This window comes from Rhipicephalus sanguineus, chromosome 5 (assembly GCF_013339695.2).
Source record: "Rhipicephalus sanguineus isolate Rsan-2018 chromosome 5, BIME_Rsan_1.4, whole genome shotgun sequence".
Classification (NCBI taxonomy): Eukaryota; Metazoa; Arthropoda; class Arachnida; order Ixodida; family Ixodidae; genus Rhipicephalus; species Rhipicephalus sanguineus.
Window position 1 is genome coordinate 112,562,698 of NC_051180.1, and position 25,713 is coordinate 112,588,410.

The window sequence follows — 25,713 nt, forward strand, 5'->3', positions numbered from 1 at the left end:
CAGTAATTTTATGGAACCTCACGTTAAACAAACATCTTTGTTTTTTATGCAAGTCGAATTTGGTATTGACACAAGGAGCTGTGTTCTCAGAAAAGTTTATCTGCCGAACATCACTTCAGACGCCATTTCGCAGAAATCTGAAGGATGCCACGTGAACAAATTCTTTTTCTGTCCCAGTAATTCTAGCAAATTAGCAATTCAGCGTTTCCAATGCGTAAACAATCACAATTTTTTCAAGCACATTTGGGCTGGTCGCCAAAAATGGCTGGGACACTTCGCGTGAAAGGATCCTAGTGCCCTGAGAGACCCTTTCCTCCCCCTGACAATAATCATCATTCTCCCTCTCTTACATCTGCACGCCCTCCCACACGTAGCTAAAAAAAAAAAAACTCAACCAACGACTATATCAGTGTAGGCTGCACTAATCACGTGTGATGGCAATTATTGCACGAGAAACGCGAAATAAATCTGTTGAGTATTCAGGTAAGCCACAGCACTTTGTTGTTTGAAGAATAAAAATGCTCAACTACTGTAGACAAGGATGAGGGGACAACACGGACAAGAGCAAACTTTCATCTGCCAAGCTGTTCAACTTGCCTGTAGTATAGTTGCGCATTCCTTTCCTTCAAATATCATGAACCACTTCACAAGTTTTACTGAGCATAGCACCTTGTTTCCCGCTTAACTGAATTCTTTTAAGGACCCCTTCCGGGGTTATTACAAAACGGTGACATTGCAACAGTGGTTAAACATATCATAGTAAAATATATTTTTTTTCAATTTCAAAGATTCACTAAAAACTTGCAAATTGTGAAAGGTTTCATGAAAGTGGTACGCTAATTATCGATCGCTAAAGAGGTTCTCGTTGACCCATTTCGACTTCCTTAAAGTTGAAGTTGACTCGTCTATGTCCGTTGATGCAAACTGCGAGCCGGCGACAGGATCCAGGTCGCATCCAGCAACAAGAATTAAACACAGTTCATCCCCGCACTGCCTCGCATTACCGCTCCGCAAAACTCAGAAATATCGCCAACACGTGCGGAGTCTTATTGTTTCTGGGGCACGTAACGCCACTACAGCTGAATACTTATCGGAAGCTTTTATTTGATTTGCGGTCTACGGATCACGCTTCTCGAAACGCCATTATAAGCGCGATATGGCTCTGACACCTGTATCACCACCGACAACTGATAGTAGGATCGGACGAGCGATATTCGGGACCCGGACACTCCCAATATCTCTTCAAGACTCTTTCATTTTGCCTTGCCATGTACCGATAACGTTTTCTCGAATTGCAGTTATAAGACCCCGATAACTGCGGCACCTCTATCACACAGGTACGGATAGGAGCGCTGGATAAGCGATATTTCGAGTGCGGTCGCTCCCAATATCTAACGAAGACTCCTCCCTCCGTTGCGAGAGGCGTCTCTTTCACTCTTTGTGCCGGCGATGGCAGCGAAGGCTGGACGTGCTAGCGGTAAAAGAGTCAGAGCGCATTAAGGCCTCACGTCTTTCTGAAAGATGCTCACTATGCGTCGATGGCCGGGTCTCGTCCTTATGTTGGCTGCCTACGCAGCATTAACCAGTGGCCAGGGTAAGCTCGCTTCTTCTACGCCTCTTAGAGCGCGTGTCGTTTTAATAATAGTAATAATGGTTGAAGTTTTACGCTTCAAAACCAGGGTATGATTGTGAGGCACGCCTTAGTGGAGCGCTTCGGGTATTGCGACAACCTGCGGTTACTTAACGTAAGAATAATAATTGTTGGCGTTTTGCTTCCCAAAAACACGATATAATCATGAGAAGCGCCATAGTGGAGGGCTCCGGAAATTTCGACCTGCTGCGGTTGCTTAACGTGCACCTAAACCTAAGTACACGGGCCTTTAGCATTTCACCTCCATCGAAATGCGACTGCCATGGCTGGGATAGAACCCGCGTCTTTTGGGTCAGCAGCCAAGCACCGTAACCACTAGGCCACCACGGCTGGCCGTGCGTCGTTTTGCCTTTGGGGGGGGGGGGGTAATTCTTAAACGCTATCGGCACGCATTGCACAACGAGACTTGGCGGTCGTATGGTGTTGGCATTATCAGCCGCACTGTTGCATAATGTTACTTTCACACTACGGTACGTCATCGCCACGTTTTATCCAAGCCCTTTCAGTAAGGCTTCGGACTTGCAAAATGCTTGTCAACCCTTGATGTTGCAGAACATCCAACGTGCCGTATCATTTGATAGAAGTGAAGTCGAGAGAGCTCAGCTTTACTGCCACGCATTTTCAGAACCGTGCTCCGAATATATATTTGTCTGTTCTTCTTACTACGGGTGCTATACATAACCATTAAGCCCCCTGTCTGCCTGAGATGCATCGCGTACTCAAGTATAATTGTGTTTGCACAGCTGTTTTGTGTATAGCTGATTATATATTTCTATGTTCTGCAAAGATAGATTAGATATATTTGGATGCTACGCATTAAGCTCATAGGTACTCCTGGAAAAAAAAGGGGGCTACGAGTTTAACTTGTTCCTTTTCTCAGTCCGGCTTTAATTATATCGTGGTTTTGGGATGCAGAAGCCGAACAATTAAGTAATCTATCAGGCTTTCTTTCAGAACGACTTTGCCAACGCTCTGACATCTATCAGGGCACATACGTTTCTTGTTGCTATGCAAAAAGTTTGACAGCCGGCTCATTGGTACGACATATATTTGTTGTTGTGTGTTCAAGTAATTAAAAATCTAGACCTGACCAGGAGAAATCCAAACACGTGATCCGTTCGTTTCGTGTCATGAGAAGAAGCCCTGTTAGTCTAAAATTTTAAGCCGCAAAGTTTTCGTGTTTTCTTTTGTTGTGTGGCTTGGTAATTGGTCAGTCAGGCTTAGGCCGCTCACAGAAAGGTGCCCATGCAAAATAACACGTGCTCTCACGCAACCGAGTCATAAGGGTAAAATAGCGATTTAAGTTGGTTATCGCAATGATGTAGTTGGTTGCAGCGAGAACATACGAAATGACAGTCATGTAACATATTTTGTTTTTACGTATGTGCTACTGGTAGAGCATGCAAGTTGTTTTTAAATCCACGAGCATGCAGAATATGAGCCTTACAGCCGCTTGCTTCGAGCTATAACAACGGTACGCTTGGATACAGCGGTTGCAAACAAATTCCACGTGTTGCGCACAGGGCGGAATGCTGCCGTACGCTAATTTGATAGTTTTTCTTGCTTTTTTTGTCGCTCGTAATACGCTGCGTAGCCCGAACGGTTTATGCTTAGTCAAGTTATTTTCGTCATGAACGGCATTCCGGGGAAAAAAGAAAAAAAAAAGGTTTGACGTGCGAAAGCATAAAAAGAAAGAAAGGAACATCCCGCATAACGCAAGCGAATTTTTCGCGTTTCACAGTAGCCCGAGAAAATGGAAGAAAACGCACACGCAGATCCTTTCAAGTTTATACTAAACGATAAATATGCACAGTGAATACGGGCTGGCGTGGTTATTCCCAAAAAAGCGCTAGAAATCTGGAGTGTTTTGAACGAACTGCGTTCCTACTTTCAATATGCATGTTGTGCGCTTAGTGTATTAATGTTATTCCCGGCGGCACAGCGAACAGGCTTCTCGTGTGTGGTTGCCTTAACGCAGTTACTATCACCTTATATTTCGAGGTATCCAGCTTGTTATGACCTGCCTTCTCTCCCAGTGTGGCCCCTTTACAGTGCATGACTATAACTGCACCACTGTGACGTCCTAAGGCTGCCGCTGATATCTACTCCGTGTACACTGACGTCACGGCGCCCCACTTACGCGCTTAGTCGCCATTATGTACAAGCTAAGCACGCACAGAGGTGGCATCCCGTTTCAACAACCGCCTTAGGAGGTTGTGTTTTAGCGGTGCCACAGGCCTTGTACGTCTCGCCTTTTCCTTACTGTGGGTCGGTCATGCGGCAGACGCCATAACACAAGGTTTTCGTTGCCAGTGACTGTCTCGTAGCTGGGGTTTCAACACCGCTGTAAGTGGCCGCGGTAACATACACCGAAGAATGTAGATATTCAGTTGTACAGATATTTGGGGGCAAAAATGCTATTCAGTAGAGTCTTAGCCAAGACAAAAGAGGGAAAGAAGAGAGGACTTGTACCTGAGGTGTATACTGAGTAAAAAAAAGTAAAAAAGAGAATCAAGGTAAGAATAGTGATAACGAAGCTTGGGCATATGTATATACCAACCGTATTCTTCAAAGTCTAGTAACATGTGACGGGTAATGGTGATAACATAATTCCTGAGGCTTTACGTGCCAAAACGACGATATGATTATGAGTCACATTGTAGTTGAGGGCTTCGAATTAACCTCGACCGTCTGGGGTTCTCTTGGGTGCACTTATATCTACTACTATCTGGGGTTTAACGTCCCAAAACCACGATATGATTATGAGAGACGCCGTAGTGGTGGGCTCCGGAAATTTCGACCACCTGGGGTTCTTTAACGTGCACCTAAATCTAAGTACACGGGCCTCAAACATTCTCGCCTCCATCGAAAATGCTGCCGCCGCGGCCGGGATTCGATCCCGCGACCTTCGGGTCAGCAGTCGAGCGCCATAACCACTAGACCACCGTGGCGGGGCACTTATATCTAAGACACGGTCGTTCGTGCATTTCGCTGCAAAGGAAATGCAGCGGCCTAGGCCGGAAATCGGAAATCGAACCCAAGTTCTCGATCGTAGCAGTCCGACACCGTAGCCGCTAGGCTACCACGGCGGGTAACGTGCAACGACATTAAGCTTGGCGTAGGGATGTCAGCGTTGAATCACGGTCAACACATCCTGCACAGAGCTATGGAATGGTCTCGCTTGTGATTCAAGTTGTTACAATAGCACAAAAAGCAGACAAAACGACGCGGAAAAGGTGGACAGGAGCGCTAACCTTGCTGTCGGCAATTGTTTCCGTAGGGATGGGCAAAATCCCGGCCTCTTTCCAAGCTACTGGCCAGGCATACACGCTCAGCAAATGTTCACCTGAGGCCCGCTCCAGCGAATCTTCAGTAGCGTCAGAATTCAGGGAGAGCTACCTCAAGGATGCCAAGACGGGACACGGCAGAGCGGCCCTCGTCATTGACCTCGGTATTATGGACACTATGCGCTACATCGAAGACGAAGCTCTCAACGAGACCGTACAGATCAACGACAAGCGTAAGTGCGTGAAAATGGTACCCTTCACTTCTTTAAAAGACCCTAAAGAGAAAAAAACAACACGGTCGTCCTTGATGGAAAATGCTAAAATCGTGTGGTATGTATGCTAAATCGTCTGGTTTTCTAGAGTCGTTACTTCGTTGTTGCGAGAAAAACAGGCTGTCTATATGAATTTCGTTCGAAAACCACGATGCCCCCCCCCCCCCCTCGAGACCCCTTGCGAAAAGCTGCAGGTATTAATGCATCTTTTTTGCATATTAGAATTTATTCCTATTTTCAATCATGAACCGATTTAGTATAGTTACCCGAAAAAGTCCTCGCTAGTTCTGCTGCCCCTTATATATTATATAACCAAATTGAAAGCCTTGGTTACGCGATCCTAAAGTCTATGCTATCACGAGATTTTACGTGATAACTTCAAGTTCTTTTTCTCGGCCTGAGAAACCTGAGTGACATTGAAGAAAAAGACCCCGGGTCGCTTTGAAAGAGCAAGAAAAAACTATATTTGATGCGACTACTATGGTAGCAGAAATGGCCCTTAGCGTGGCGTAAAGTTTCATGATAATGTTTTAATTCTGGTTGACATCTCTGCCTTTCCCTCATGTTATGATTTCTCTCTCTCTCTTCATGAGCATGTAAAAAACGCCACTGAAGTCTATCTGCGGATTGACTGAAAGCGGATTAAACCCTACTAAACTAATAACTGAGGCAGTATTAACAACCACGCCGTTCCAAATCTTGTATTTTACTGTATATACTTTATGTGAGCTTTGGTTGCGTGCACTTCGGATAGCCTTTATTATCATGACCATCACTGCAAAATTAAGAAAGTCTTTCGTACTTTTTACCTATGACTGCTTGTCAACCGTTCCATTAAAGCCTTGTTACTGAGATCCTAAAAAAAGCTTGCAGGATTCTTTGTACACTGGCACTCTTTCTAGTCCCCGTTACCCTACCTCCAGTGGAGGGTAGAAAACCTTGCGCTCGTCTGGCTAATCACCCTGTCTTTCCTCTTCTTGCTTTCTCTCTCTCTCTCTCGCAATGAGCATGCAGGAAAGCGCTTCAGAGCGATGGGAACGCATATGCCAATGCAGAAAGTCGTTATGTCGTTCCTTGACTAAGCGGTTACGGATGTCGTACTGCGGACGCTGAAGCAAACTGCTTCATGGGTAGTGATGTATTTACATTGAAAAATAAAGTTTTGAATAATCGACTTACTCTCGTGACCTTTCTTGCTCGCAGAGTGCTCCCGGGTAAACGCTGACATGGTGAACACGTTTAACTTTCACTTACTAAAGGGTCTCAACGGTTCCATGGTGTTCCCTATACGTCAGATGCTGAGCATGCCTCCGTCCAACGAGAGGCCCGTCACAGGAAAGTGCAGGGATCAGCCATGCATAACGTGGACATACCGGCGTGTTCCCGTCAAAAGGACGGACGTCGATGGCGCAGTGATCGAGACTCACGATGTCTACTACGCCGTGTGGACCGGTAAGGAAACACTTTATAAGAGCACAGCTGAGCACACTTTTTTCTACTGATGTGATGTGAAAAAGCCACTTCATACGTATCAGCCGCTTGATGTAAGCCATGACTCAGTTGTGGTTGTTGTCGTTGTGCCGTTGTACTTGGTTGAAAACCACAAGGAAGGTTGGCCACACTAATTGTTGTTGTCGCTGTTTACTCTAAACAAACTTGGCACATACGAAGCAAAACAAGCAAAACTTTCATATTGCGTTCCATAACCCCTCGTGTTATCAACTTTTCACCAATGATGAAAAAACTTTTGCGGTGTAGCCAGTGACAACTTTGTTGCCAACATTTAAAAATTAGTCGAGATAAATAGATAAAGCTTTACCTATAATCGGCGCATGCGCCGACCCTTGTTGAATTCTTGTGCTCATATGGACACAAGGTGTGACGCAAAACATCGATCAGAAAGAGAAAAGTTGAATGTAGCAAAGGCCAGACTAAGCGAAAAACGAATCTACCGAGATGGCCTACCGGTTCTACCTGAAAACACTTCACGTTAGGTACAAACGCGTGGTGTTTTTTCCAACAAACTTGGACTGACAGAAAACGTCCGCCTGCGTGCGCCTGGAGGAACATAAAGCAGAAGTGTGACCCCCACCTGGATTTGTACTGACTCTCATGATAAGCTCGTGGGTCCAATGCAGATATCATCTGCATGCATAGATACGGATGCAATTTTCGTTAGCTTTTTTACGACGCAAATGATAGATATATAAGATAACGTCACGCACATGACTGTTCCTGGAGGCAGGTCATAATGGAGTAGATGGTCCTTCATACCCACTGCCGATAGTTGTGATAAATGGCATTCCTTTTATACAGACTTTTACTAATATGATAGTCTACGCGCCATCCAGAGCATCGTTGAATGCACCTGTGACTTAAACAATGAGAGCAGCCGTCAATCTGTGGCGGGTGGCGCAATGAACGGAGACGAAACAAGGGGCACAACAAACCTGATGTCTCATATTTTTTATTCTGTGTCTCTTGAGCTGCCTCTAGTCCTAACCATAAACCGACTCACCCTATCCTCTTTTCATTTGAACGCCTCATGCTCATCTAAATTATATAAGGCGTGCAGATGAATCCCATTGAATGGCGTGCCTGAAGTTCGCTTTTACCACTGGCTCGATGTATCTTACAAGCACTCGTACTAAATACACATAATCTGTGCCTGAATATCTCCGTCTTTCTGCTCAGATTTTACAGAGAAAAATTCCTGGCACTCGATGTCCGCTGAACGCAATGTTCCTATTGAGCTCCGAATGTGTCGCCAGGAAAAAGTCAGGCGGCCAGGTCAAAACAGCACCGAAATCACCGAGCAGCTCAACGTAATGGAAATAATGCAATTTACCCACGAACAAGTAAACGCCGAAGATCTGGAGGTGAGGACTTAGTGACACACAGAGTGGGTGTGCGTGTGTTTAGATTGCGAAGATAAAGCGCGGAAGGCCACGCCTGCCGGCACTGCCGCTGCCTGAGTAGAAAATTTCAGATTGATTGCTGAAGTAAACGAAGGCAATATCGCAGCGGCCATTGTTAGGACACGGCTGAAAACGGATTTAAAAGCAGAGAAATGGCGCAGAACATGCGCACGAGTAGCATTGCAGTTCAGTAATGCACTATCCATCACAGTTGCTTCTACTGGGTGAACGAAAGAAGGGAGAAGGGGAATGGACAGGCGTGCGCATGGGGGGCAGGGGGGTGGTTCAGGGGGGGGGGGCTCCTAGTCACATAAGAGGGGGGGCAAAATCTGCCCCATACTTTGACTTAATAGGGGGGGGGGGGCTGCGACTCACCTTCGCCCCCTCTGTTGAGGAAATCTGCGCACGCCTATGGGCATGGATCAAGGGTTCGTTTCTTTGCCTGACGCAGCCTAATGAAACCAATAGCCAATGTAGCCAAGGAAAGTATACGAGACATTATTCGTAGCCTTTGACTCTAGCGTAGTAATTATGACATAAATGAAAAGAAATAAGTTGGACGAAACAGCAACATGGCCGCCAGTAGAGACCGAACCTACAACTTCCAGGGGGAGGCAGAGATGAGATCCGAGAACCGTTGTGGCGCATTCTTTTTACTGAACCTCTGTACGATATCTACCGTACTTCTTTGTTATCGGTCTTCAGCCACTGTCTAGCGGTGACCATTCTATAGAATGCAATACGCTTGTCTTTGGCAAGTGACCAAAACGATTTGTAATTTTTTTGCAATAAGTAGTGCACGACTGTCCCACTTGTTGGACTCAAAGCAAACTTCTTCATTAGCGAAAATACTAGGCCCATGGTTATCAGGGATGAACCACAAAGCAATGAAAGTGCTTCAACGTTTTTTTTTTTGAAGAAACTAATATATGTGATGAGTATTGAACGAATTACATCGAAACTGTGCACCGTGTTTGTATGTGCGCTGTGTTAAAGAGAGATCTTTTGAACACACCAAATGCAGGACTGCATGTATGTAAATATATTATTATTTCTTCATTAAACTTTATTTTTTTCCTAACCACCAAGTGGAAAGGTGTAGCCGTCGCCAAGAAACGGCGACAACAATTCTTTATTTTTTATTTAAAAAAAGAAATCAGCGTTTCAGCGAGAGACCTAAGTATGTATGTGCCTGACATTCTCTTGCCCTGACATTCTCTTGTAGTACCCAGACGGAGTGTATTGTGACGGCTTTGTCGCCGAAGAGTGGAAACTGGACGCGTCTCCTCTCACCTATCTGAGCTACTTGGCGGAGGTCACCTTCGACCGGAAGAATGGCAGCGCTGTTGCTGACTCACGCGTAAGTGGAAATAGTACACATAGACGCCATGTCTAACCAAAGGAGGTCCTTGCATGTGCGCGCTACCTTAATGCAAGTACCGGCACGCAAACTGTATTAACCAGTCAACGCAATCACTTTACCTTAATGTAAGAAATGTCTTTCAAGTTAGTGAATTAAAAACGTTCGTAATAATGTTACAACGTGAGGGAACCAACCAACGGTGTTAGGGGTTGGCTGGGCGCCGCATATCTTGCCGGTCTCGGCGGCTGCGCTTTCCTGGTCAATTTTGTTTTATTTATTAAGGCGAATCCCTTATATGCCTCTCTAAACATGAAATTTGACCGTCGCCGCGTCGTGCGTCGTCGCAGATCGCAAAATTTTGTGACGTCGTCATGACGTCACAAATTCTGGCGTGACGTCATCTGATATAACGCCACATGAAGCCACATGTAACGCCACGTGAAGCCGGCTCGTGTTCCCTGCTGGCATCAATTCTGGTTCAGCCGTCTCGTTCCTTCGCTCCTGTGGCATAAGCCTACACCTTCATCACATGACATCGTAGCTCGATCAAAGATGGGCTGATCACAGAGGCAGTGCAAAACCAGCTGAGGTGCATCCGATCCTGGAGGCAGTGCGAAACCAAGCTACTGGCACAAAGCTTTCGAAGGGTGGCGTGGCAGGATAAATACATCTAGGGAGTGTATACATAACCGGCCGTTCATGTAGGCTCCCTAGTACATCGACTGAGAAGAAAAGGAAGATGGCTTTCGTCTTCGAGTCGTCTTAGTTGAATGCATTAGGGACCCTGTGAGTTTTCATCTCCTGCCATGTGCAATGCTGTTAAAGTGTTGTACACGAGGGCGACTGTGTAAAACGGTGCGCCTTTTCTGTCTTTTATTTTTGCTTTTTAAAAAGCAACCCCCCTCCACCAAAGGTCATTATGTTGCTCGGAAATGTTTCTATCGCACCGTTGTTCAAATACAGATGAAGTTGTGAAAGAGAAAATTGACAGCCAACTGTCTGTAGAACAAAGCTGCCAGAAAACGGATGGTTCTCAGTGTTCCCTCTCATGACCCTTCTGCCACCTTGCGGGCACTTTTAAGATCTGATTTGGAATATACAGCTGCAGTTAATTTCTTATAACGGATACTTTAAGATTCACGAATTTTAACACACCATCCTTGGTTAGGTGAGGGAGTGGCAAGGTTTACGCTTGAAGGAGTACCAGCTAACCGCATTCGTGGGGATGAATGTGAATATGCACAAGCGTTAGCCTGTTTACTTAGTCCTACATTCGCGGTGTACTAAATTAGTTGGTACCTTTTATTGGTTCTCTCAAGCTTCATGAAGTCGTAAGGCAAGAAAGCGTCCACATAATATTCTTTAGTGTGGCAATAATATAACACGCTGGCGTTTACAGATGCATATAAAAATCTCTAGATTAGCGGTTTCAAAAATGAAATGCCAAGTTGTTTCTTGAAGTTCAGCAACAAGAGGAAACTAGACGGATGAACTGGGATGTGCTCATTATCGTCGGTTATCTTGTTTTACCAGCATGACACCTATGTAAATTCTGGCCCTGTTGCTTTTTTTATAGGTTCGCATGGACACCACGGAAAGGCTTTACCGGATTGATTTCACCTCAGGGACGTCAAGAATCAACAATTTCGCTCTACCAGAAGGCGTGAAATCTGTGAGCCGCATAATTTCTGGAACTCACGGTGAGCAACCACGTGCCACTGTTTGACGGAATCTGATGCGAAACTTTGAAACATATGCTTCAGCTGAGCATTCGTGAACTGGTAGTGTTAGCTGCAGCTTCGCTATGCCCTTGAATGGAGCTCGTATACCGGGTCTACTAAAAGGAAATTTATTGGAGAAAAGGGTGCACTCGAGCACCGGGTTCTCCGATTAAGTTGTCCTGGAGCCACGCTCGAACAGAGACTACGCGCAAATGGTTGGCGATTTGCGATGCTGTTTTCATTGTACTCAAATAATGGATCACATCCATTCCTCGAGATTGGCCAAGAAATGAGCGAGTTAGAATAGTTTGTCACATGAACTAGTATCATAAAAAAAATCGGAATAATCAAAATAACTGTAATATGGCGGTAGTGGTAGCACGCATTCTTTCCTACCTTTCATACCTTCGTTCTTGCTTCAGGAGCTCAGTAGCACTTCGCTTTACCACGCCTCCACCAGGCTGGCCTTCGCACTTAATGCAGGGAAACAGGCAGTTTCTTCCTCATTTAGAAATCATCATCGTGCTTTCTCGACGGCTGCCGTTGAGGAGGACATACCAGAAAAACAGGACACTCTGTACTAACCTTGACCACACGGCGTTCCTTAACGTGTGGTGTAAGTACAGGAGCGTTTTGCCCCCATCCGAAATGAGCCCTCCGTGGCCGGGGTTCGAACCTGCACCATGCATATTCATGAACAGTGCCCCAGCTTATCCAGTAAGTATCCGCAGTGAGTGCCGTGTTTTAAGAAGCTACATGAACAAAAGAAAAAAAAGGGAAAAGAAATATATGATAGCCTACCAAATTCTGGGAAGAGGAGGCAACTGCGTAAGTTACTAAACTTTCACACGAGGAAAAGGTTCAGTATATTGTATTCTGTTATCCATGATAGGCTCATTTCTGCGATCGCATGGTATGCGTTACTTGTAGTTGCGACTGCACATCTCTATGTACAAAAGGAAGGTATAACAAGAAACACGTAAAGCAGTGGTTGTTCGTCCAGCGCATCGTCGTGTCTGATTATTGCTCGGACTGTCATGTCTTCCTTGTTTAAAATGAGCCAAGGATCCTATTTTGCCTGAGAGCTCTCAGTGATTTTTTTTCCGTTCTCTATCTGTTTTTTTTTCTTCGTCTTTCCATTGAATCGAATGCAGGACATCCCAACTGGGCGATACCTTGGTTAAACCTCCTGCCGTTATACTTCGTCCCGGTAATTTTTCTCTCTCAGTGGAGGGAGCCAAGAACGCTGCCACTCCTGCTTCCCTTCATCCTTTTAGCTATAGTAACGCGTGCAATCTGTCATCTTCCTTCTTACGTAGTTAGTGAGTTAGCGCAGGATTTATACTGTTTGTAGAAACCCTGCGAATCACGTGAGTGGCGAGCATGTAAGATATCTCTCTCTGAGCTTCGCTCCACTCCTCCATCTTACGCTTGCATCCTCAACCTTGCATACTTCACCAAAGAACACCCCCCCCCCCTTACCGCACTTCTTAAATAAACACACATCCAAATTTACGCACATTAACACTCTTGCACGTCTGAATATATTTAGTCATAAATGATCCATAAATGAGCCATAACTGGACTACCTAGTCCAGCTATGGCAAGAACACATGGAACGCTGTAATTTATGTGAAACAACTGGGATCGCATGTTCCAGGGGATTTATAGGCACACAGCTTCTCAGGTAAAAAAAAGTCTGAGGAGGTTTGTTTTCCCTTTTTCCCATTTAGAGCTCGTGTTCGATATTCAGCACTTGAAGAGGGGAATGACGCGGTGCCAAAACCGAACGCTGAGAAGACTGCCCTTCATGAAGGAGTCCATAATAGACTTCCAGGATGTCCCGAGTCTTTCACCCACGCTTTTCTTCGGCACAGATAGGACGAAATATGTTCTCAAGAAGCAAGTAAGTAGAGGAGAACGCCGATGGAGAAAATTTGAGCAGATGGTCCGAAAGGCCAGTGAGCAACCAGAGTACAGCGCTGTAGAAGACAATGGGGCGATCAAAACGAATCACCGCTGACAGTGGTTGAAAATAACAGAAATAGAAACGGTCAGCTTCGGTTTTGTTTGGCCTAAATGTAATGAAAGCATGTTGTCTTTGTTGAAGTGGACGACTGAGGAGAATTTGAGATTTGAGATGAAGCTCTCCTTAATAGATTTCTCGGATGTAGAGCTAGATAGGAAATAAAAATAGCAATTGCCTCCAACCTAGCATTCGATGCATTGTTCGTACTTCGATATGTCATTTACACTAATTCAGCTTTGGGGTAATAAGATACCTGCTTTGAATTTAGACGTCCGGCCTACAATTTCACAATGTATAGACGAGATGGTCCCCAATGCAGTACAGGTTGAACCAACATACATAGGTCGGTAAACTCACTAATGAGTTGACTCACTCAGACTCACTCAGACACAGATCGAGACGTGAGTTTGAGTCTGAGTGAGTCCGAGTGAGTAATGTTTTTATGAGTCTGAGTCCGAGTGAGTCCGGTTGAGAAATAATATAGTGAGTTTGAGTCCGAGTGAGTCCGTTTGAGGAAAATTGTGGTGAGTCTGAGTGATGGAAATTATTAGTGATGGAAATTATTATGTATTTATGAGTGCTCGACATTACTGGTTGCGGCATCGCAAACACATTGTTATGTCTCTTGAAAAAAAAGAAAGAAAAAACGATCCAAATTACTTGTCTTTATAGTGCAAGATTATGGCTCGCCATCTGATGTTGTATTGTGTCACTACATTACGATTACGTAGAACGGGCTACAATGTTTTTTCACTAAAAGCTGAATGCCATGAAAAACAAATTGACTTGCTTTTTAGTATGCGCCAAACGGCGTTGAAATTAGTCTAGAAGAGTTAATGCTGATATCCATGTTTGCTTAGTAAAATTATGCAAAACGATAACAAAACAAATACTTTTATGCTGTTGCACGCTAGCTACACTGCCTGCAAGAGGATTGCTGAGTTATGGCAGCATAGAAACTTAGTTCCGACAATGCGAGGCTTTAGGAAAGACATGAAAGAGATAAATATTGACGACGAGAGTCTACCTTCATGAAACTTCCTTGAATTTTCTTGCTTCTGCAGAACGGGACATTTTTGAAAATATATATAACCAGGTTTTTCAGTGAGAACTACTAACTTGCACGAGCTGCTTCGTTGAATAGAAGTTCCGTAATATTAAACTTCGGTACGCCGAGATTGCTAAAGAGCTCGCCGTAATCATCTTTTGTTTCAGACACGCAAGCGAGGAATTCCTTGCAACGTGTGGCAAGGCAAACGTACTGATTGGCCGCCCAGAGCGAATATCACCACCGTGTGGGAGTGGTGCGTAGGGGAGCAGAAGGTGAGCGATAAGAGTTGTGAGAGAAGAAAAAAAGTATCGCACTACGTCATAGCGGAACAAACAATACGACAGAACTCATACATATAGATAGAGAGACACACACAGAATAGAAGGCACGAATAATGGCATAAAAGATAACTGTCGTTGTAAGCGTTTGCCCTGTCGGTACACGCCTGAAGCATTGAATGTCGAAGCTTAGGAGAGGAAGGTAAACGAGAAAGGAGGGAAAGGGAATAATTAAGAACAATGCTTAAAGACATTACGTGTGACGTTGCAGCTCTCCATGATGTTGCAAAGAGCGACAGCGATTTGTTTGTTAACCGTTGAGCGTAAGAAAGCCATTTTTTTTTGCTCTGAGAAACAGAAGAAAACTAAATCACTAATTGGCTCGGATGAGGGACAAAATTCCCTAATACGCTCCGCGTCTCCGGATGAGCAATGCGACGCACGGTAAAATTATTCTTATGTGATTTTTTTCTTTGTTTTCAGGAGAAGCAAATTTTCGGCATGTGGGACTCCCCCCGTCTTCCTTTGGTTAGCTTGGAAATCTACAACACTCACGTAAGCAACTGACAGCGGCCACTCCAAAAGAGAATGGGGGGGGGGGGTTGTGCGAAGAAAACGTCGTTTAGAAAAGACAACGCGCTTTAAGCTGCAAGGGGCAGAGAGCGCCCATAGTGAAGGAATATTGTGCTTCTTATTGTCCCCTGGGTTTCTCGCGTCTGATGTGGACCTCTTGGCCTGACGTCAACGTGACACACGCCTGGCCTGCCGCCACATAAATGTCACCTAAAAGTAGATGCTGCAGGTAATAGGCTGAGCACTGCCACAGAAAAGACACACGTTTTGGGCCTTTTATACATTTTTTCACAGTGCTACATTCGCTTTCAAAAACGCGACCGGACTCCTTGCGAACCGGGAACTGGCACTAGTCGAGTACTGTGCACTGCCAGAACCGCATGTATTAACCCGATACCAGCAATTCACATGTTTCAAACTGCGTTCTATGCGCCAGTTAACGTTAACAAGTGCTGGTCAGTGAGACGACCATGAAGCGAAAAAAAAGGATGATGGAAAATGTTTGAGAAGTCACGAAGTTTGACGCTAATAAGGATTTGTGATATTTGACAAGGGGACTTTGTGGTTGTTATCTCTGAAATAGGTGAAGCGCTCGCGTTACTTTTCGTATACTAACGTGTCATTCAGGATAATTGTAGAAAAGCACTGAAAAGCATTAATGGTACATCCACTTTGATTGGTCGCTTTCGCTGTAAAACGCACACCACGGATGTGGTGTGCGTTTAGGTTTTTAGATTTTGCATATGTATATATACAGGCACACATACAAACAAACGTAAGAACATTCATAAATTATGGTTTAATAACCCTCTTTCGAAAGGAATTTCTGGCTACGCTACTGGCGAGTCGATGTTACGCACCTAAATCCCGCGTCGCTTTGTTGGCCTGCAACGCGTACGGCCAGGCCCACAGTCAAGGGGTGTGCCCTAGGGGCCCAGGTCAACTCCGAAATTTTGGTGAGGGGGTGTTTTACCAGAAATAAGTAATGAAAATAGGTGTTTTTTCTCAAATAGTCAAGGCCTTCAGCAAGTGCTCCCCCCCCCCTCCGCCCCGAAAAAAATGTCTGGCTACGGGCCTGCATAGGGCCATCTTCCGAGGATTTCTTTCTCTCTTTATAGGGGTAAATCTCCTTATAGCGGCACCCGTTCGTCCCTCGTAGCGTAGTATGTAACCAGTCTTACGCTTTGACCTGCAAGGTGGTGCCTGTGGGAGATTTTTCCTGTGCGTTGTTGAACAATAAAAAATTCGCAGCGTTAGCTAAAAGCCGACTTCTTCTGTCTCTCATTCCCATTAGCAGCCATTCTTTACCTCCAAGGTAGTGCCTGGTGAGATATTTCTCCTGTGCGTGATTAAACAATAAAAATTTTGTTCAAGACGCCGTTGATTGATGAAATAAACCAACAAAAGACGCCAGATGTTTTGTAAAAGCAAAACGAAAGAACGCCAGATGTTTCTAAAGCAAAACGAAAAGACGCCAGCTGCTTAACGAAAGACGCCAGACGTTTTCTAAGCAATGGTTTTCTAAACAATGAAAATTCGCAGCGTACGTGTAAAATTAAAGTGAGCTGCAAGTCGTCATAACTCATCGAACCTTTAGTATAAACGCGCCCGATCTCACGTCGGTGATGATGTACTGGGCAGAATTCACGGAAGATTCACGGTTTACCGATGAACCTCCGCAGCTTCGCCCACTCATCATCATTCACTCCGTGGATATGCTGTGATTTTTTTTGTCTAGTTAGTCTAACGCAGTGCGAATAAATCGCTTTCGGTGACATAGCTATCATAAAATCACTGTAAGTGTTCTATCGTCTGGTCACAATAGTAAGAGTTCCAAAGTGTCCGACATTCTTATGCGAAAAGAGTACGTATTCGTGGAAACGGCTCCTAACCACAGGCGACACAGAAGAGTTGCGTCAGGGTGGGAGAGCTGCGATGGAATTTGTAGCTGCCTCGATGAGTCGGGTTTACTTGGAAGGTACTTTCAGACACTCGGGTTTCTCAACAAAGTTCGCGATATGATGCCAGCGAGTGAATGAATGCCTTCCCAGCGTCTGTTCTCAACAATGGTATTGGAACTGTCTGGGTGCCCTCGTGGGCGGACCGGGCGGCATCGTCAGCGTGGCCGTTGCCATCAATTCCACAATGTCCCGGCAGCCATTGGAACAAGGTGCCATGTTCATTGGATGAAACGTGACGAAGTACTTCTATTGTCTCTTGAACTGATTTTTCGTGCACTCTGCGTCGTCCCGTCGATTGGCGCAGTTTTCACAAAGGCTGCAAGTTACACTTGTAGTCCTATTATTCATACTGTTATTTTAAGCTAATGTACAAGTAGCTTTCTGATAAGCTTCGGTGAATTCGTAATCTTGCAGAGGCACACGTGGTTCTTGCCTGCCGTGCGTATCCTGATAGTAGCTCTCGCGTTAATCGCCAATGCGGCCGCTGACATAAAAGGTAATTTTAGACCGCCGCAATCTAACCTTTACATTTAATGAACGAGTATCACGCGTGCATATCGGTCAAAACTTTATCATCAGCTAAATTTTTTTCTGCAGTTAAAGATATCAGAAACCGTAAGGTCGACTGGGAACAAGAGGTAGACTAAAATATGCGACGCCAGGCTCATGTGGTCTCAGAGCAATAAAATTTCTGAAAACTTTCTCATACTCAGATCGGTGAACGATTTATTTCGCGCGAGACATACTGTAAGACGAATTGCGCCTTGCGAATTGCGAATTGGCGAATTGCGAACAAGGCTCGTTCGCACATGCGACTAGCATGGTCGTACGACCGTTAGCTACTTGAGACCAAAAAGCGTCTCAAGGCGACCGATGTTCACACCTATCTGCAACGCATACCCATCGCCACACAGAATTCACGTCTGCTCTCATATGGCACGCATCACCATTGCCCCGTAAAATAAGCTGACGTCCTGTTCCTGCGCATGTGATTGGTTCAGAGACATGCGACTGCAGTCGCGCAACTAAAAAATCGAGCAGCGAGCGACTGAGCCTAAGCAGTCGCTTTGCGACCAAAGCGGCTATTTGCGACGGTTTGCGACCAGTCGCTTTAGGACTTGATCACGCGACCGGTGCTGGTCGCAGGTGGGAACGAGCCTTTGGATCGCATAGCGACTTCTTTGGCTCAGTCGCTCGCTGCTCAATTTTGAACTCGCGCGACTGCAGTCGCAAACCTATGAACCAATCAGATGCGCTGGAACGGGATGCCAGCGGGATCGAATCCCGGCCGCGGCGGCTGCATTTTCGGTGGAGGCGAAAATGTTTGAGGCCCGTGTACTTAGATTTAGGTGCACGTTAAAGAACCCCAGGTGGTCGAAATTTCCGGAGCCCTCCACTACGGCGTCTCTCATAATCATATGGTGGTTTTGGGACGTTAAACCCCAGATATTATTATTATATTATTAGGGATGCCAGCTTATTTTGCGAGGCAATGACACTGCCAGCAGACGCGAGTTAAGTGTTGCAACGGGCACCGGTCGCAGTCGCAGGTGTGAAAGAACCATAATGCGCAGAAAGTGCAGAAGCGTGTGACTGCAGAAATAATCTTACCTTAGTGGGTGGCTTGGGCGCAAAATTCTTCCGATGTGTTGTGTATTCTTCGGAAGGCGTTCGTTTTTCGAAGATGAAGACGCTTGTACACCGTGTCCTCGTTAGACAATTTACAGAACGCCCTAAAGACTGTTGGCCTTCGCACGTTCAGCCCGCTAACGCAAATTTCGATGAAACGCTAGAAACAAGCGAGTGTTTGAAATGTAATCGAAGACGAACACGCTGAAAGCATAACGCAGTCAATGCCGCCACTGTTAAACTGGTCCTTACACTCGATTTTATGCCACTGTTGTCACCCGCCGTTCACGCCCGTCTGATCACATTGATAACATCGGCGGAGCGTTTATCTACCCCCTGAAGAAACGAGACCGCGGCAAAAATGGATAACGGTAAGGTGTCATAATCTTGACCCAGATTCAGGAAAGGTATTAGGCTGGTTAGAGGGTAGGTTAGGTTAAAGGTTAGGATGCATGTTAGACTAGAGGCTAGGTTACGTTAGCTATGTAACATGAACCTGGCGAAGAAGGACGCGGACGATTATAAAGACACCAACGACACCAGAAGGTGTCTTTCTAATCATCCGTGTCATTGTTTACCAGTATCATGTCACATAGCTATAACCAAAACCAACCATCCCAGCTGTCTACGCTTAGGTTAGGTTAGGTTAGGTTATTTCCTTTACGGTTCTGGACAGAAGGACAGAGACGTTTGGACTTTTTTATGGGTGGACCGAGCGAAAGGGTTAATATTGACACGACCCTACACATCAGCACGCAATGAGGGAAAAAAAGGAAGAGAATGCCGCTGTTCACCTATATTTACTCGTGAAATGTAATACGAATTAAAGCTTCGGATTTGGCCTCTAGAAAACTTTTTCTCTCATTACTTTGCACTCAGACTCACGATTCCGTCCCCGGCGGCGAAGGAAGCATCGATTGGGAGAAGTTGACTTTTTCCTTCTACCGAGTGGACAGAGCCAACAAGTGGGTCACGGATCTGCAGGCCTTCGATGTCACTGACTGCATGGGAGACAACGTTTACCCAATGCAGTTCGAATTGACGTGTAAGTGAACTTGCGTTCACTTCTTCTGACACGGACGAAAAAAAAAAAGTTTCTTCTCGAAACATGTAAAAACCGAGAAGCTGGAACACGGAACAAAGCTAAACATGTAACGAGAAACTAAACAGAAACATGAAACACGAAAAAAGAAAAACGACACGTAAAATCTGATTTCATGCTTCAGATGCTCCTTGGCAAACTTGTCGCAGGTGCCACTATTGCGATTTTTCATTCTTGACCTCTTGAATGCATGCAAAACGTGAATATTTATTCGCAAGAAATACTCAGTTTTTCATTATGACAGCACATACAAAGAACCATGTTTGTGGATATCATTACTTGGAATGAACTTCAAGGCTTTGGTAAACCACCGCTTATCTTGATTCGTGCGCCTAGTTAAAAATTCGTGGTATATATTTAAGCGTTTGGTAATTCTGTTTCTAAATACTGCATGGTTCTTCTAAAGTGAGCGCATAGGAAATAATGTCTGGAAGGTTGAAAAGAAGTCGCCTAACTCATTAATAATGGCTTCATGGTTCCCTTTTTCATACTATAACAATTTAGTTTTGTTGTGTTCTTGTCCTATAGCATCGTTTTGAAAGATGAAAGCGGCACGTATCTATGATCGCTTACCTTACGGAGGAAAAATATCGATGTTACAATGTCGGGATGGCTGGTCAGTATAAGATCGAGTACGTTAGAGGTGTCCATTGACACTCGCGCAGGCTCTTGCGTAAGTTATACCGAAATTAAGGCGCACATTGACAAAATCCTTAGCAGTGTTATTCACTGCAATTAAAGTAGGTTGCTACAGAGGATTTACGGGAAATTAGTCACCAAGAAGCAGGATCTCTGCGTTAGGTCGTTTTTCGGTAAGTTCGCTCAATATGTTATTAACTAAGCTTGTGTGTAAAATCAGGAATGTTACGTGGTGGTCTCAAGAGAACAGTTTGCGATGAAGCGCGACAGAATCGAGGTGCAACCGTCGAGTTCGTTTCGAAGGTTGCAAGCGAGAACGATATAAGGGATGATGGGTGGCAACATGCGCACCACAAGCTCGTGATTTATTGCGGTCTTTCCGACAAAGGCGGACGTTCGGCAGGTCAGCAAGATCCTCGGTGCCGGCAATATCGCCCGTCAGCCAGATTTCAGTAGTTATCAGCAAATTCCGGATAGAAGTAAACACGAGATTAGATAGAATATCGCGTTTAGGAATGACGCGGCGTGCCTTGACGTAGATCACGGAGAAGCAATGGTTAGCTCCAGACGCGTAGCCAGGCAGTTTTATTGTTTTTTTCGTGCGGAGGGGGGTGGGGTGGAGGGATCTATTTTATTTTGCTGACTGTTCTAGCTCGATAATAATTCATCACCGAAGCCATGGCCACGAGGACGTTCAGGATTCGAATATAGAGAGCGTTGTTTGATGACAGTTGTGTAGTAATGCAGATTTTCGGCTGGCATACAACATGGAGTCGGTCAAAGGCGACGTTAGAAATAAAACGAAATTATGAATTACAGACTAAAAAAAATTCTGGAAGCTTCGCACTAGTGGTGTCAATCCGGAAGGACGAGCGCCGCTGGGTGGCCTTCCTTGCTTCTGTTTATTTTTTTCTTTATTTTTCTATTTCTCTCTGTTTTTTGTATCTTTTTTTATTCGTTTCTTCCTATTTCTTTCTATACATTTGTTTTTCTCTCTCCCATTTTTTCTTTCTCTTTCTGTCTGCTCTCTGTTTTTTCTATTTCATTTTTGGGTCTGTTTATTAATATATCTTTCTCTCTCCTGCTATGTCTTTCTCTGTCTTTCTATCTTTTTATGTCTTTATTCGCTTAATTTCGATCTATTTTGCTCTTTCACTTTCTTTCTATTGCTTTCTTTCTAACTCTTTCACTCTCTCTCTTTCTCTCCCTCTATTTTTATTTCTTTCTCTCTCTCTCTCTTTCACGTGCTCCACTTTGCCGAGCAGAGTTTTCGTTTAACGCTCGCACCTGCTGTACTCAGTAGTAGGGCTTGCCCAATTCCTGTGGCGCACACCCACATGTGGAGTTTTGCACGACGGAGCGCAAGTTACCGATAGCTCAAACATCTTCGTTGCTGAAAATCGCGCTAATAAGTCGGCTTATCGGAATGAAGTATACACATGTATAATTTTCATAATACTAGATAATTAGGCACCGATACTACGAAGCTTGTGTTGATGGCTGTATTTTACAGAGCCCGCCAACACACGGTGGCCTTTAACGCTGCTACATACGGAAACAAGGTCTTCGAATCTCGATTTAGCAGCCTGGCTGTAAGTTATTTTCTATATTTCACATGGTTTATTCTCAGATCCTGAAGCCAAGTATGACGACGTCGTGAGCATCGCCGTCGAGCCGATCTTCTTGGCCATGTGTAAATCGGAGATAGTGCAGAGTGTGAAGTCGAAGCTCGGAACACTTAGAATTGGACGCTTGCGCGCTGTGAGTATGACGTGTAAGCAGAACACTGTCATCTTCGTGACCGCGTGAGAAACTTGAGAACATCGTACGTTTTCTGACGTCACTTGCAGGTATTCGACGATGCAAGAAAGCTGTATATCCAGTTTTCATTACTCGATGGATTCCCTGCCGTTAAGGAAGAGCCGACGCTTGAGAAAATGAATGCTTCACTTCAAAAAGCTGTTGATGGAAGATTATTGAAAATTAAAGTCAACGTGCCCGGAAAAAAGGTGAGAAAACGCATTTAATTGTACCTTCCTTTGCATTAAATGACATGACAAAAGAAAACGTGATTTATTGGATTTATCTCCGCATATTTGTTCTGTACTTATCCAGCGCTGTAGGGGCGCAGGTGGCTTTATGGAGACGAAGTAACGAAAGTAGAGTGTACCTGGCTGGTTTAACTAACTAACTAACTAACTAACTAACTAACTAACTAACTAACTAACTAACTAACTAACTAACTAACTAACTAACTAACTAACTAACTAACTAACTAACTAACTAACTAACTAACTAACTAACTAACTAACTAACTAACTAACTAACTAACTAACTAACTAACTAACTAACTAACTAACTAACTAACTAACTAACTAACTAACTAACTAACTAACTAACTAACTAACTAACTAACTAACTTTGGTGACGGACTGGCTGACTGACATGTTTTTTACAAAATAGCGCTGAGTGGCTTTTGATAAATGCCTTCTAAATGCCTTCCAACTATCAGCTTTGGTGACGGACTGGCTGACTGACATGTTTTTTACAAAACGGCGCTGAGTTGCTTTTGATAAGTGCCTTCTAGGGACTAATAGATGTAAATAAAAAGAACCAAAAAGAATGAACTGTCGGAATCCAGGCATTTTGTAAAAAAAAATATAACAGGAAGGCAGGCACGAGAAATATCCGCATATAGACGATTACGCTAACGTACCACACAAGGCTTTCTCTCTTTTTCACTGGGCCTCGTAAGGTGAGCAGTGACACAGAATGTGCTCAATCATCTCCTCACAGCCGCATGAGTTGCATGCCACACTGTTGGTCCTTATAATGAGAAAATACCACATTCAGAGAACAACATCCCGGGACCTTGGCCCACGGTTTCGTGCATGCACAAGGCCACGAAACCCCTTTTGGGGCACTTGAAGACGACCGTACGTCACGAGCGTTTGTGAACTCACACCGCGAGATCACCTTGTGTGCGTTCACATTATCTGTTCATTCTTTCTCTCTCTTACTGTTGTTCTTTATTCTCCATGTCGTCTATTATTCCCCCTTTTCCCCACCTTACGTGTAGGGTAGCCAACCGAGCCAAAGCTTGGTTAACGTGTCTGCCTCTCTCCTTCGTTTCTCTCTCTTCTTCGCAAAATCGAGAGATCAAAGTTAGACAACAGCGTTATTTTGAAATGCGTGCCTCACTTTGCATAGTTGAACAACATAAAGGCAATATTTCAATGCAGACCTCAGTGGAAGGTCACAGTACGCAAATTTACCGGGCGTCTAGCCCCGTCGGATTATGTTATTTCGTGTAGAGACGGACGCAGTCGCTGGAATAAACACTGAGAGAAGGAAAGAAGTAAAAAGAAAGCACAGAACGTAGGGAGATTACCCAGCAAAAAAAAAAAAAAAAAACACCTGGTCGGTTGCGCTACGCTGGGCAGCCAACCAGACGTTTTGAATAAAGATTTATATAACTCGCGGTGGCTCTAGCTCGCCTTGACAACAGACCGACGACAGCAGTAACCATTTTAGAATGTCGCCCTAAGAAGTCACCGCGGATGAAGGCAACGAAGGCATTGGCGAAATTCTTCAAGACAACTGTCTTTGCCTTATGGTTATAGACCAATACCGATATTGTGACTGTGAGGAGTGTAACGTGTGCGTGTGCTCCCCTCCTCTCTCTTTCTCTCTACCTCTAACTTTCAAACTCTCCTATCCCTTTTCTCAATGCAGGGTAGCATGCCGGCTTTTCTAGGCAGGTGAACATCCCTGCCTTTTTCCCCTCTCCATTTTTTTCATTGAAAACTCTAGACGCTGCGAAGGGAATTTGGGACTATTGGTGCGATCACGAAGACGTACAGTTCGACTATGGCACACCGACACAGAGGACGAACAGGATACACACAGAGCTAACATTAAACGAATACGACTTGTAGGGTTTTGCGTGTGAAAAAGCCTATTTGATTATGAGGCACGCTATAGCGGGATACCCCGGATTAATTTGTACTGCCGGGGGTTCTTTAACATGCACCTAAATGTATAGGCACGGGGACGCCTTTGTATTTCGCGCCCGTCGAATTGCGGTCGCCGTGGCCATGAATTGAACCATGTCCCTTCTCAGCAACCCAACGCCACAACCGCTACGCTATCACAGATGCTCAGCACTAACTTCCAACAATATGAAAGGCTCGCCTAAAGGCTAGCGCTTTCCTGTGTGTCCATGAACTATCGTTTCATTACGCTGCGTAACACCGAAACCTTTACTTTTCGTACAGGAGGAGATCGAGTTTACTGCCGTGCCAAGTACGCTTCGGAGCACCGACGACGAAGATTTTCCGGCGGGAAAGGCTTCTAGCAATAACCGTTTCCAGCCTGAAGAATCCAGCTGGTCCGGCGTTAATACGACGGTGCAAAAAGCGCCGCCCGCTCTTTTTTACAGGTCTGAACAACACGGCCAGTCGGTCCTTCCGAAGAACGAAACGGTTGGCTTAGCAAAGACTGCGAGGATCGCGACCTTTGTGGGTGGAGCGGTTGGACTGTTCGTCGTGGGCGCTCTCGTTGGCGTCATATCACTGCGCCTGCAGCGCATTGTGCGGTAGAAATGCAAATATTAAGAAACCGAACATACTGTACCAGCCACTTAGCCCTTTTTTGTACTTTGTATTCACGCAGTGAAATCTCTCGGTTGAGCCCTACTCTCTATCGAGCCGGCTGGTCACGCGATATAACGATTGGGAAAGGTTTGCCCCGACTTCACACAACAACTATTAACAAAATGACTTACACGTTTCTCCACCTATGAAGGGGGCATCCTCAGTGTACAGAGGCAACAAATGAGCGGAGGTCGACCAGTCCACTAGTCACACACGTCCTTGTAAACGGCCGGTAGGAAGCCGTGGTTGTTGTTTCATGCCGACGGGTCCCGACGAATGAGCCACGATTCCAGGAGTCTTCCCCACCTTCGTTCCCGAGTCAGAGACAACGCTGGTTCGGAAATGAAGGTGGGTGAAAACTCCTGGAATCGTGATTCATTCGTGGCGACACATCGGCATACAACAATAACCACGGCCTCCTACCTGCCGTTTACAAGGACGTGTGTGACTAGTGGACTGGTCGACCTCCGCTCATTTGTTGCCTCTGTACACTGAGGATGCCCCCTTCATAGGTGGAGAAACGTGTCAGTCATTTTGTTAATAGTTGTTGTGTTAAGTTGGGATATACCTTTAACAATCGTGAA

At 45.0% G+C, this 25,713-nt stretch overlaps 2 protein-coding genes across 2 annotated transcripts in view; one reads left to right on the plus strand and one right to left on the minus strand.

Annotated features, from left to right (window-relative positions):
* LOC119394144 (uncharacterized) overlaps nucleotides 1-25,713 on the minus strand; it is a 250,919-nt gene that overhangs the window by 179,830 nt on the left and 45,376 nt on the right. The gene's annotated exons all lie outside the window — the stretch shown is intronic.
* LOC119394145 (uncharacterized) lies at nucleotides 1,434-25,123 on the plus strand. The gene is made up of 13 exons (XM_037661402.2): nucleotides 1,434-1,594; nucleotides 4,932-5,171; nucleotides 6,414-6,662; nucleotides 7,905-8,089; nucleotides 9,354-9,488; nucleotides 11,068-11,191; nucleotides 12,946-13,118; nucleotides 14,457-14,564; nucleotides 15,054-15,125; nucleotides 19,613-19,778; nucleotides 22,105-22,235; nucleotides 22,325-22,483; nucleotides 24,752-25,123. Exons 1-13 carry the CDS (start codon nucleotides 1,522-1,524, stop codon nucleotides 25,073-25,075), a joined length of 2,139 nt encoding a protein of 712 aa, XP_037517330.1. The 5' UTR covers nucleotides 1,434-1,521; the 3' UTR covers nucleotides 25,076-25,123.